Source organism: Rhinoraja longicauda, chromosome 35 (genome assembly GCF_053455715.1).
Source record: "Rhinoraja longicauda isolate Sanriku21f chromosome 35, sRhiLon1.1, whole genome shotgun sequence".
In the NCBI taxonomy this organism is placed as follows: domain Eukaryota; kingdom Metazoa; phylum Chordata; class Chondrichthyes; order Rajiformes; family Arhynchobatidae; genus Rhinoraja; species Rhinoraja longicauda.
In genome coordinates, this window is record NC_135987.1 from 10,446,302 (window position 1) to 10,460,745 (window position 14,444).

The 14,444-nt window shown below is 44.3% G+C and overlaps 1 protein-coding gene across 1 annotated transcript in view; it reads left to right on the forward strand.

Moving 5' to 3' along the window:
- LOC144609908 (glutamate receptor ionotropic, delta-1-like) overlaps nt 1-14,444 on the forward strand; it is a 751,523-nt gene that overhangs the window by 294,472 nt on the left and 442,607 nt on the right. The window contains 1 exon segment of the mRNA XM_078428307.1: nt 13,975-14,259. Within this exon segment, the coding sequence (XP_078284433.1) occupies nt 13,975-14,259 (285 nt within the window).

Consider the following 14,444-nt stretch of genomic DNA (forward strand, 5'->3'; position numbering starts at 1 on the left):
TTTGAGATATAATACGCATGATAATTAAGGAATGCCAGTTGACATCTGGTATTTGGATTTCATAAAGGCATTTGACGAAGTAGTACACAAGATGTCACCTTCCACGGGAAGAGCTCAAAGGGTAAAAGATTATAGGTTGCTTTGGGAAAAAAGAATGGTTAACAGACAGAGAGTAAACTGTAGGAGAAATCAAGTCATTTCAGGTTGGCAATTCTCAGCAATGAATGCTGCATTAATGATTTAGATGAAGCAACCATGCGTATAATATCCAATTTTGCTGAAGATACAAACGCATTTTAGTTCAGGGATACAGCATGGAAAAAGGCCCTTTTAGTTCTGAGATACAGTATGGAAACAGGCCCTTCGGCCCACTGAGTCCACACCAACCGTTCACACTAGCTCTATGTTATCCCACTTTAGTCAAGTTTGGTTTAGTTTAGTTTATTGTCACTTGTACCAAGGTACAGAGAAAAGCTTTTGTTACGTGCTAACCAGTCAGCGGAAAAGCAAAACATGATTAAAATCACTGTGTGCAGACACGAGGCCAATTAATCCACAACCCACATATCTTGGGGATGTGGGAGGGAACCTGAAGGGAACCCACGCGGTCACAGGGAGAACCACACAGACAGCACTCGAGATCATGATCGAACCCAGGTCTCTGGTGTTGTGAGGCAGCTGTGCCACTGTGCCATATTTGTGAAAGTAATGTGAGGTTATCATTGGAATTTAACTGAGTTAAAATGGGACGACTGAAACAGCAGATTGATCATAATGTGAGGTTATCCACTTTGGCAGAAGAATTGAAGAAGAGAGCATCATTTTAAAGGCGCTGGACTGTTCAATGTTGGTTTTCTGGGAGGTCTGAGCAATTTTGTGCAGTAATCATTTCAGATTAGAATGCAGAGGCATTAAGCATTTGAGAAGTCAAAAGTGCTGGAACACAAGAGTATGGGCCTTAAAACAAGAGGTTGTAGTTTTAAAGTGAGTGATATGAGTTGTAAATAGAATATTTGAGGGTTTTTTTTTGCATTGAGTGGCTGACATCAGGAACACTTTGCCAGAGGAGGTGATAGAATCAAGAGCCTGTCCCACTTTAGGCGATTTTAAGGCGACTGCCGGCGACTAGGCTGTCGCCGACAGTTCGCCGGGTGTCACGGGCACGATCGTGAGGAGTCTACCAAGAATCGTAGTGGATCTCAGCGCGTCACTGAGAAATCATCCGGTTCAAAATTTCTCGGCGACAGCTGGCTTGTCGGCAGGTATCGTTGCTTATTGCGGGCGCTGTCGCATGCTGTCCCCAGGTTTGCTAGGTTCTCTTAGATGCATTTAGAAGCACATAATATTAAAATAAGTAAAGTCATTTCAAAATACCATAAAATGCTGGTGTTTAACCAATTTATTTACCGTCAGGACATTTGACAGGTAGATTGGAGGCGACAGTTTGACGGTCAGGTAAGCGTGGGAATTTTTGCGATGTTTATGGCCATCAGCCATTACATTTAAAGTGGGATCCAAACCCAGATATGCAACCCGGAAACCAGATATGCATCTCCCGTACATTTTCAGAGAATGCCCACACAGTTTTCACAAAAATCCACTTAACCACTTTTAAAATTAATGTTTTTAATACAGCTATTAGTAAACTGGAAGTAAATCCAGTTTATGCCTTGTTACAGTGATGCTTGGTTTTTAAGTAACCCATACAAGGTGTTATAGTTCAAAACTCTCAAGTACTTACTGACTTGTCAGTGATTTCAGTGACAATTAGGACGCCGGAGAAGCATTGACAGTGTGGGAATTTCGCGATGTTTCCGAAGACGCTGTAATCTCGACCTGACTCGGCATTGTCGTGGTCATTGTCGTCGGGTAAAAGAAAAGTTCGGCGATCTGCTATGACTTTGACAGTCGCTGGCAGTCGCCTTAAAATCGCCTAATGTGGGACAGGCCCTTGAGAAACAATAACCGTGTTTCAGAGACAGTGAAGTTTACTTAAAAGGCAAGGCATTTAAGAGAATGGTTCTAATGCTGCAGGACAAATGGGATTTGTGTAGATGGGTAAAATGGTTGGGTTGGAAGGACTACAGAGCCTGTTTCTGTCACGCTTAACTCTATGACTCTAAGTTTTGGTGAGACTTTGGTGAGACTCTTTGTGCGATCTTACCGAAGTACAGTAGTGCTCGGCATAATCTAAGGAAGGATAACTTTTGCTTCAGAGATGATGAAGCGAAGGATCACAAGGTTAACCCTTGGTATGAGGGAGTTGTTTTATGAGGAAACATTGCCCGAATGAACCTGTGCACTCCATAGTTTATAAGAAGTGGTCTTCGTGAAACACATATAACGGGGCTGGCCAAACTTGCTTAATGTAAGAGCCACATACGATAAAGTTCAGATGTTTGAGAGCCGCAAGACATGAACAAAATTTACACATACGTTTTTATTGTTACATACACATTTTGTTACAAAAATTTTATTTAAATATTAAGAAATGCATGTATGCAATAATATTTATTCATGTATGCAGTTTTTTAAACTGTTAATTTGTATTAGTTTCAGTAATCACAAAGTACACATATTTACCAAATGTTTTCAAAATCTTGACTGATGATTGTTTTAACTACATTGAGCGTATTTAATACGGTAATGAACTACGGGAACTTCTAAGAAAAATGTGCGAATTTGCATTTCAGTAACATAAAATTAGACTGCCAAAACTAAAACTAAAAAGGAAAACATTATATTTTTAATGATATTTATTTGTCTTAGTAAATATCAGGTCAAAAAATGGAGGAAAATATGTAATATACCAAGGAATTCATTGGTTCCATTTAAGGAGCATGAACTCATCCTTGCGGGGAGTGGGAGATGCTTTCTTAAATCTGTCCTTTGTCCTCCACCAGAGGTCAAAAATAGAATTGGTGAATGTAATAAGGCAGTCCAGTCAACTCGAGTTTATTGTAATTTTCCATAAATACGGTAAGGTACAGTTACATGGAAACCTTGCTTCCAACCACACCACAGGTACATGCACTCAGAAAATGCACAAAAACATAAATTATGCACAGTCACTCCAGCACGTTGCGTACCTCGCAAGATTCTAGCATCTGCAGTTCCTTGTGCCCATTCTGAAGTGGGTTCAATAGACAATAGGTGCAGGAGTAGGCCATTCGGCCCTTCGGCCCTCCGAGCCAGCACTGCCATTCAATGTGATCATGGCTGATCATTCTCAATCAGTACCCCGTTCCTGCCTTCTCCCCATACCACCTGACTCCGCTATCCTTAAGAGCTCTATCTTGCTCTCTCTTGAATGCATTCAGAGAATTGGCCTCCACTGCCTTCTGAGGCAGAGAATTCCACAGATTCACAACTCTCTGGCAGAAAAAGTTTTTCCTCATCTCCGTTCTAAATGGCCTACCCCTTATTCTTAAACTGTGGCCCCTGGTTCTGGACTCCCCCAACATTGGGAACATGTTTCCTGCCTCTAACGTGTCCAACCCCTTAATAATCTTTTCCATTTCGATAAGATCACCTCTCATCCTTCTAAATTCCAGTGTATACAAGTCCTGACCTGAAAGGTCACCCCTCCATGAGCTCCAGAGATGCTGCCGGACCCACTGAGTTACTCCAGCACTTTGCATTCCCTGCAAGATTTCAGCATCTGCAGTTTGTTCCCCATTGTCAGCAAAGTCTCAAAGGGCTGAATGGCCTATTTCCGTGCTGTGTGACTCTGTGACTATGGCTCATGAAACTGGATCTGTTGGTAAAAGTGCAGGTGCCGCGCGATGTGAGACATGAGACAGTGTGATTTGCTGCCTAATTCGGTGCTTAGAGATACTGAGTAGATGCCATGTTAATGCAGTAAAATAATTCATGTTGGATCAAAGTCCTTCATTTATTATTGGAGCTAATTAAGCCTTATTCTAATGTCAAACAGCTAATTGTTTCTCATTAATGCCGTAGTCAGCACAAGCTTCGGTAAAAGACTCAGGGCATTTGGTATTTAGCCCCTCAGCCTTGCTTCACCAGTCAGTGAGATCAAGGTCGATCTGTGAGCTTGTTCCACATGTCCGCCTTTGCTCCATACTTTTAGGTTAACAAAAAATAACTCACTCTTAAAAGTTACACTACAGAGACACCAATTACCACTGGGGATACGGATTCTGCACACACACAAACCAATTTATTCTTCGTTTTTGGTTTAGTATAGAGATCCAGGCCCTTCAGCCCACCGAGTCCACGCCGACCAGCGATCCTCGCACATTGACACTACAGTCAGAGAGTGGTGAAGGTGTGGAATTCTCTGCCTCAGAAGGCAGTGGAGGCCAGTTTGTTGGATGCTTTCAAGAGAGAGCTGGATAGAGCTCTTAAGGATAGCGGAGTGAGGGGGTATGGGGAGAAGGCAGGAACGGGGTACTGATTGAGAGTGATCAGCCATGATCGCATTGAATGGCGGTGCTGGCTCGAAGGGCTGAATGGCCTACTCCTGCACCTATTGTCTATTGTCTATTGTCTATTGTCTACCCTGCACACACTAGGGACAATTTATATTTATACCAAGCCAATTAACCTACAAACCTGTACGTCTTTGGAGTGTGGGAGGAAACCGAAGATCTCAGCGAAAACCCACGTGGTCGCGGGGAGAACGTACAAACTCCATACAGACAGCACCCGTAGTCAGGATCGAACCTGGGTCTCTGGTGCTGCAAGGCAGTAGTTCTACCGCTACACAACCGTGTTGTCCCGTGTGACTGATTCCTTGGCTTACCGGTTGTGTGATCTCCACATAGATATTCACACACTTAACGTATGAACCTTGGACTGTGAACCCTGAACCATGTTATTGTTCACACATGGAGTCACTGTTCACGGGACTGCAGTTGGCGATCTGTGTTCACTAGTCTTTGATCCTGATGAAATGGTGAAATCTCTGGTCATGTTAGGTGCTCAATGACGCAGCCTCAACAGACATTTCCAAACTGGCAGGGGAGCAGAGAAGATTTACAAAGATGTTGCTAGGACTAGTGGGCCTGACCTGTAGGGAGAGGTTGAGCAGACTTGGACTCCCTTTCTTGGAGCACAGGAGGGTGAGGGGTGATCTTATAGAGGTGTACAAAATCATGAGATGAATAGATCGGGTAGATGCAGAGTCTCTTGCCCAGAGTAGGGGAATCGAGAACTAGAGGGCATAGGTTTAAGGTGAGGGGGGGGGGAAATGTAATAGGGACCTGAGGGGGTAACCTTTTTCACACAAAGGATGGTTGGTGCATGGAATGAGCTGCCAGAGGAGGTAGTTGAGGAAGGTACTAGCACAACATTTAAGAAACATTTACGGGTGCATGGTTAGGATAGGTTTAGAGGGATATGGGACAAACGCAGGCAGGTGGGACCAGTGTAGATGGGACATGTTGGCCGTTATAGGCAAGTTGGGCCGAAGGGCCTGTTTCCACACTGTCAGGGTCCTTTGATGTAATAGAGAATTCTGACAAGTTGCAGTGTTCTCATCTCTCAGAGCCAGGTGCAGTGCTAAATGTGGAGCTCGATTCTCTTTCTCGTGATTTCCCATGGGTTATGAATAGATGCTCCATGTGTATCTCCGTTATGAGTTGATGGGATCCTTTGAAGCAACAGCATGTTGATAAATATTCCATAAGTTGACTGATATAAACCTTTACTTTTGTTACGGTGGCCTATTTCTGCCTTCAGTTGGTGGAGTAGGGAAGGAGGTGACATGGTGGGGGAACAGGTGGTTTTCATATCATTGATTTCATTGGGTCAGTAGGTCTGACAAACCACTGTCGAACAGTTACATAGACATAGAAACATAGAAAATAGGTGCAGTAGTAGGCCATTCGGCCCTTCGAGCCTGCACCGCCATTCAATATGATCATGGCTGATCATCCAACTCAGTATCCCGTTCCTGCCTTCTCTCCATACCCCCTGATCCCTTTAGCCACAAGGGCCACATCTAACTCCCTCTTAAATATAGCCAATGAACTGGCCTCAACTACCTTCTGTGGCAGAGAATTCCACAGATTCACCACTCTCTGTGTGCAAAAAAACGTTCTCATCTCAGTCCTAAAAGACTTCCCCCATATCCTTAAACTGTGACCCCTTGTTCTGGACTTCCCCCAACATCGGGAACAATCTTCCTGCATCTAGTCTGTCCAACCCCTTAAGAATTTTGTAAGTTTCTATAAGATCCCCCCTCAATCTTCTAATTTCCAGCGAGTATAAGCCTAGTCTATCCAGTCTTTCTTCATATGGAAGTCCTGCCATCCCAGGAATCAATCTGGTGAACCTTCTCTGTACTCCCTCTATGGCAAGAATGTCTTTCCTCAGATTAGGAGACCAAAACTGTACGCAATACTCCAGGTGTGGTCTCACCAATGCCCTGTACAACTGCAGCAGAACCTCCCTGCTCCTATACTCAAATCCCCTCGCTATGAATGCCAACATACCATTCGCTTTCTTCACTGCCTGCTGCACCTGCATGCCTACTTTCAATGACTGGTGTACCACGACACCCAGGTCTCGTTGCATCTCCCCTTCTCCTAATCGGCCACCAGTAACTCAGCGGGCCAGGCAGTACTGCGGGAAGGGAATAGGTGACGTTTTGGGCCGAGACCCTTCTTCAGACCAGGTCCAGGTCTAAGTAATGCGGATGAACAATTATTCAACGTGGTTCATTAAATAAATAATAATTCCTTCCTTGTACAGTCCTAGTATCTTGAACATCAACCTAAGACAGCAGAACAAGCAGCTAGGCTTTGTTATCTCCATTGATCCTGTGCTTTCTCTCCCACAATAACCCATCAACCTTGATCTTGGTTATTGACCCACATTAAGAAAATTATTCACTAGTCAATCAGCAGGATTCAAGTCTTGGAGTCATTGAATCGTACAGCATGGAAACAAGCCTTTTGGCCCAAGCTGCCCCATCTACACATCCCACCTGTCTGCCTGCTATCTTTCCAAATGTTTACAATCCATGGACCTGTCCAGAAGTTTTGTTAGTGTTGCGATCGTGCCTGCTTCAACTACATTCTCTGGCAGCTTGTTCCAGATAGGCACCACCCTTTGCGTGAAAAAGTTGGCCATCATGTTCCTCTTAAATCTTTCCCTTCCCCTCACCTCACCAGAGGAAGTTTACAGCACCAATCCCTTATAGAGAAATATTGCTTTGCTGCCCTCTGGCCCAAGGTTGTATCACTCAGGACCCACAACAACCTTTAGGGCCACTTGTGTTTATGCTCAAATTCAATGGCCATTGATGTAACAGAATTGTGAGACTCAACTCATAAATAATTAGTTGGAAACGCTTAAACTCTCAACTTGTGTTGAACGATTATTTTCATTGATGTTACTGTTAGAATGTTACCCTTAAATGTAACAATGAGAGAGATTATTAACAGCTAGAGAATATTAAAAAAGAAATCAACCCTGAGGAAATGGGAAATTGAACAAATGAAACCTGTTTTATAAGATGCTCTGACAAATAAATCTTGAAAGGATTCCCATTTAAATTAATAGAGTGAAGTATTCTTGCCTCATCAATGATTTAAGAAAATGGAACAAAATTCCATCTTGTGGTTTGGTCGGTGTCATTTCTAGGTTGTTTTAGAGCTAACGTGTAATATTCCTCTGCGCATTTCAATTACACGTCCAATTTATAATCTATCTGGGACATCCCCATGCAGATTTCTGTTGAGTACCAATACTGAATGCCAAGCTCAACATAACCCATGAGTTTCTGCCAATAATTTGTAAATGTTACTCAAACATTTACTAAGTTTGTAGGTCATGGAGAAGATGATATTGAGATTGGAAACCACCAATTCTTCTAATTGAATTGTATCTCTCTTCTCCCTTCAGCTTCCTTTTCATTCCTGACACATCTGGAAGATTGAAATAGAACACAAAATGCTGGGGTAACTCAGCAGGTCAGGCAGCACCATTGGAGAAAAGGAATAGGTGACGTTTCAGCTCTGAACCCTACTTCAGACCTCCCACCCTCGTCATCCTGCAATTAGTTCCACTGTTCATGTCCTTGTGTCCCTCCCATTAGCTTGTCTTCGCCAGCCAACAATGGGCCATTATGAACTCCACCCGTCCTGAGGTCACCTGTTGCCAGCACTGATTTGTTCTTGTCTTTTCTCACTTCCAGTTTCATCCCCTGCTCCCCCACCTCTATCTTTCATTATGATGAAGCGTTTTGACCCGAAACGTCACATATTCCTTTGGTCCAGAGATGCTGCCTGACCTGCTGTTACTCCAGCTTTTTATGTCTATCTCTGGTATGAACCAGCATCTGCAGTTGCTCAGTTACTTTAGTTTAGTTTAGAGATACAGCGCGGAAACGGACCCATTGGCCCACTGAGTCTGCACCGACCAGCGATCCCCGCACACTAACACTATCCTACAAACACTCGGGACAATTTACATTGATACCGAGCCAATTAACCTACAAACCTGTACATCTTTGGAGTGTGGGAGGAAACCGAGGACAAGAACACAAGAAAATAGGAGCAGGAGTAGGCATGCCACCAAGACCCTCTAGCCCACCTGACCATTCAATACGAAGTACAGAACAGCAACAGGCCCTAGAGCACACAATATCGGCACTGAACATTATGCCAAATTAAACTAATCTTGTCTGCACATGATCCATATTAATCCATGTTCATGTGATCTATCTGATTAAGTCTTAAATCTGCCTCAAACGCTGGCTTTGGAAAGATAATTCCATAGTCTCTCTCTATTTGGGCTTTTTCCACTCTAAGTCTACATTTGATCATGTACCTTTGATCACACTGCGTCCCCTCAGCCACGCTGTACCATTATCTCCATCTTTTCATGGTTAAAGGATTTATATATATTTCATTGTAAGATGGTCTTGTTTAAAAAAATCTTTCGCCACTTGCAGTTTTTCATCTAAGATCACTTGCCCCAAATCCCACCCACCTCACCATCAGACAATGATGTACCCCATTCCTGGAGTCTAGTGCTTGGTGAGGCCTTCATGTGAAGTTAGGCTAGAAGGTGGCAGCTGTTCTGATGTAAACTCAGACCCCATTTTGAAGTCGTCCATTATATGTTCCATCATGTTAAGGTCTATAGTTAACCAAATGTAAGTGTGGGAAACACCGGAGCTGTTTGTGCTCTGAGAACAAGGCATAAGGTTGGAAATGAACTTGCCCTGTGTCCCATCACTGATGGAGGGACTGGCACGGTGGCACAGCAGTAGAGTTGCTGCCTTACAGCACTTGCAGCGCTGGAGACCCGGGTTCGATCCCGACTACGGGTGCTGTCTGTACAGAGTATGTACGTTCTCCCCATGACCACGTGGGTTTTCTCTGAGATCCTCTGTTTCATCCCACACTCCAAAGACGTGCAGGTTTGAAGGCTAATTGGCTTGGTATAAGTGTAAAGAGTCCCTTAGTGTGTATAGGATTATTGTTAATGTGCGGGGATCTAAATTAAATTAAATCTGTTAATTTAAATCCTACGTTATAATTGCAAGTAAGAAATTATGCCTGATGTAATAACTATTAATAATCGCGCAGCTTAATTTCATGGCCGCAACATCCACCTGTCCCTCAGAGCTTCTTTGTGAGGAGTAGGATCTTACAGCTTGTCTTCTTTAACAGACCGCTTGTATTTATTTAATTACCAGGTCACAAAAGACCTTGAGAGTTCAAGAAATTACCTGCTCGATAATTTATTGCAAGTCCTTTCTGTCAATGGGACACTTTTCTCTTTGGCTGTGGGACGTGAGAGTGGCAGAGAGCAAAATAAATTAATTACTATTTTAATTACCGTTAAATGCATTGGTCCTGTGGTAGCAGGAACAGCTTGTGGACAACTTGACTCCTCCTAATGAGCTCTGCGCTCCTTCAGTTCGCCACTCATTACACGTATAGTAATAGAGTTTTGCTTCTCATTTATAACACCCTGTTAAATAAGGGAGCCAAACATACAAACACAGCTGCATCAAACATACAAACATAGAAACATAGAAAATAGGTGCAGGGGGCATGGACAATAGCTGCCTCGCCAACGGCCTGTCTCATCTTTTTCATTCTTTTTTGCTTTTGGTTTGTGGTAAAATGTATGTTTTTGTGTACCTTTAGTTGGTATTATGTGGGGGGGTGGGGGAAACATTTTTTACCTCTTTCCTCGACGGAGATGCGGCTTTTTCCGAATCGAAAGTCCGTCCTCTCTGCGGCCTAACATCGTGGAGTTGGCGGCCTCTTGCTGGGGACCGACTCCGGGATCTGCAACCGCGAGGGCTTGCGGGACTTAACATCGTGGAGCTTAGGATCCGTTTTTTTGCCAGGGATCGACCTCAGAGCTCCAACCGCGGGAGCCTGCGGACTTTAACATCGTGGAGGTCGCGGTCTCTGGTTGGGGACCGGCTTCGGGAGCTCCTAGCCGCAGGAACTTCGACCGCCCCGACGTGGGAGCTTCGATCGCCGGCTGCGGGAGCTTCGATCGCCCCAACTGTGGATGGTTCTCTTGCCCCGACCGTGGGAGAAAAAGGAGGAAAGAAGATAAGACTTTCTTGCCTTCCATCATAGTGAGGAATGTGGCGAAGCCGCTGTGGTGGATGTTTATGTCAAATTTTATGTAGTTAGTTGTGTGTCTTGTTGCTTTTTTGGTGACTGTATGGCAAACCAAATTCCTCATATGTTGCAAAACATACTTTACTACTAAATTATGATTATGATCATGATTATGAGGAGTGGCCATTCGGCCGCTCGAGCCAGCACCACCATTCAATATAATCATGGCTGATCATCCAAAATCAAAACCCCATCAAGACCTTGGTGCGGATGCTGTGTCGTTCTATGAGTTTAGAGACCTCTCGGAAAAGAGTATAGAGAAACAAAATAAAGTGTTTTGTACAATCAAGCAGACCATAAAATATATGTCCTCTGGCAAGTCAGTCATTTAGCAGAGATCGGAGATTTAAAATGGTTCGCAACAGAACTGGGAGGAAAGGGAGGAAGAATTTCTTTATAAATTGGTGGATATCTGGAAAGCAGTGCCTGAGGGATGGTGGAATCAAATCCCGAGAACATTTGAAAGGCAATTGATCACGCACTTGCAAATAAAAACAGTTTTGAGAGAAAAGATAAGTTCCAGCACTAAATTAGAAAACTCTTTCAAAGAATCAGAATAAACCCCGCAGATTAAAGTGGATGGCTTTCATGCTGTGATATTTTATGGTTCAGTTTGTAATGAGTCTGACTGGAATATGGAACAGCTTCCTCCCCTTTTGTTTATCAGACTTCTGAATGGTCCTTCCATAAGCTTGGCCTCTGTCGCAATCCAACCCACCTCATTGCAGGCAATGCAGGATTCTGTCTCGCATAATAGTTCGCCAATGCAGTTATATTCTGCAGACTGATTTATATGTGACTCCTGGGAGCTCATCTTTCCCTTCTCTTTACCTATTATATTGAGATTGACTTGATTGTATTTATAATATCGTCTTATCACAATTGCAAATGTGTGATGAGGCAATGAAACACAGTTTCAAGTAATAGGCAAGTTCAGTGCTGGCGTTGCAAAATCCTCGCAGGCTGTTTTAAAAGACAGTGGGTTCCACGGTGGCACAGCGGTAGAGCTGCTGCCTTACAGCGCCAGAGACCCAGGTTTGATCCTGACTAAGGGCGCTTGCCTGCGCGGAGTTTGTACGTTCTCCCCGTGACCTGCGTGGGTTTTATCCGAGATCTTTGGTTTCCTCCCACACTCCAAAGACTTGCAGGTTTGTCGGTTAATTGGCTTGATGTAAATGTAAAACTGTCCCTCGTGCGTGTAGGGTAGTGTTAATGTGTGGGGATCGCTGGTCAGTGCGGACTCGGTGGGCCTGTTTCTGCGCTGTATCTCTAAACTAAACTAAAAAAACAGTGCCACCATTAATTGTCCATTCCTAATTGCTCCAGAACTATTGAAGAGGCAATTAAGAATCAACCACATTGGTGTGTCTCGAATCAAATATGAATCAGACTGGGTAAAAGTGGCAGATTATGATGAACCTTGTCTGCTGATCAGTTTCACGGCCATTATTACTGGTAACAACTTTTTTTAAATTTCAGTATCTGTGCAGAGTAAACCTCCTCCTCCTATGCCAATCAACCACCACAAATTCAGCGAGCTAAGATACAAGATGAAACTTCTTCTACAATTACCCATTAAACTCATTTAGGGCAGGTGCACTTCCAGGATTCATTACAGAATAACGCTCCCTCTAGATAGACACAAAATGCTGGTGTAACTCTGCAGGACAGGCAGCATCTCTGGGTAGAAGGAATCTCTCCACAGTTGCCGTCTGTCGCACTGAGTTACTCCAGTATTTTGTGTCTATCTTCGGTTTAGAAACATAGAAACATAGAAAATAGGTGCACGAGTAGGCCATTTGGCCCTTCGAGCCTGCACCGCCATTCAATATGATCATGGCTGATCATCCAGCTCAGTAACCTGTACCTGCCTTCTCTCCATACCCCCTGATCCCTTTAGCAAAAAGGGCCACATCTAACTCCCTCTTAAATATAGCCAATGAACTGGCCTCAAATACCTTCTGTGGCAGAGAATTCCACAGACTCACCACTCTCTGTGTAAAGAAATGTTTTCTCATCTCGGTCCTAAAAGACTTCCCCCTTATCCTCAAGCTGTGACCCCTGGTTCTGGACTTCCCCAACATCGGGAACAATCTTCCCGCATCTAACCTCTCCAACCCCTTAAGAATTTTATATGTTTCAATAAGATCCCCCCTCAGTCTTCTAAATTCCAGCGAGTATAAGCCTAGTCTATCCAGTCTTTCTTCATATGAAAGTCCTGCCATCCCAGGGATCAATCTGGCGAACCTTCTCTGTACTCCCTCTAAGGCTAGAATGTCTTTCCTCAGATTAGGAGACCAAAACTGTACACAATACTCCAGGTACGGTCTCACCAAGGCCCTGTACAACTGCCAACTTCTGTAGTTCCTTCATACACAAAGCTCTCTCGATATTAGATATAGAGTCATTTTTCACTCCAGTCAAAGATAGGAATGGTATCAGCCCAGTCTTAAGCTAGTCTATATAATATGTCCATGTGACATATTAAGTTCTTATTCCGGTCATTTCACAGTCTTCCTGCGTTTTGAGGGATCATGGATTCTCCACTCTATTTTTTACACGATATCTTTGCAAGTTTACTTTAGTTTTGTTTATTGTCACGTGTACAGAGGTACAGTGAAATGCTTTTTTGTTGCGTGCTGTCCAGTCAATGGAAAGACTATACATTATCCTTCGTTGTACATTGTTACAATCAAGCCGCCCTCAGTGTACAGGATACAGGATAAAGGGACTAATGTTTATTGCTGGATAAAGTCCATAAAAGTCAAATCAAAGATAGTCCGAGGGTCTCCAATGAAGTCGATGGTAGCTTTGGACCGCTCTCTAGTTGGTGATAGGATGGCTACAGAGTTTGGGAATTTCTTTGCTTTTAAGAAGGGGCAACACCGCGGTAGAATTGCTGCCTTACAGCGCCAGAGACCCGGGTTTGATCCTGACTCTGGGTGCTGTCTGTACGGAGTTTGTGCATTCTCCCCGTGTAGGTTTTCTCCGGGTGCTCTGGATTCCTCCCACACTCCAAAGGCATGCAGAGTTGTAGGTTAATTGGCTTGGGCAGAGATTGTAAATTGTCCGTCGGGTAGCGCCAGTGTGCGGGGATCGCTGGTCGGTGCGGACTCTGTGGGCCGTAAGGCCTGTTTCAGTGCTGTATCTCGAAAAACTAAAACTTAAATGTGGTCCGGAATCAAATTTGGGTGAAGGGGAAGAGAGAAATGCAATGAAGGCAACAAAATGAAATGCGAGGTAATGCAACTAGTGCTGGCCACCTCCTGATGGGGAGCTGGCGATCACATGCTTTTAACACTGATTGCATTCTTGGAGATGAACCCTGTCCTTTCCTTTCTGCCTCCAGCATGCGATCTGATGACCCAGGGGATCCTGGCGCTGGTGTCCTCCACCGGCTGCACCTCGGCCAGCGCCCTCCAGTCGCTCACGGACACCATGCACATTCCCCACCTCTTCATCCAGCGCAGCAACGGGGGCACGCCCCGCACCGCCTGCCAGTTCGTGCGCAACCCCGACTTTGAGGAGTACACGATGCCCGCCAGGCCCCTCATCCGCATCGGCGACGTCATGCTCAGGCTGGTCAACGAGCTGCGATGGCAGAAGTTCATCATCTTCTACGACAGCAACTATGGTGAGTGACTGCCACAGAGGGTTTACGGAGTTACATTTAGCTCTTAGGGCTAAAGGATTCAAGGGATATGGGGAAAAAGTAGCAACCGGTTACCGACTTTAGACGATCTGCCATGATCATATTGGATGGCAGTGCTGGTACGAAGGGCCGAATAGCCTACTCCTGCATCTATTTTCTATGTTTCT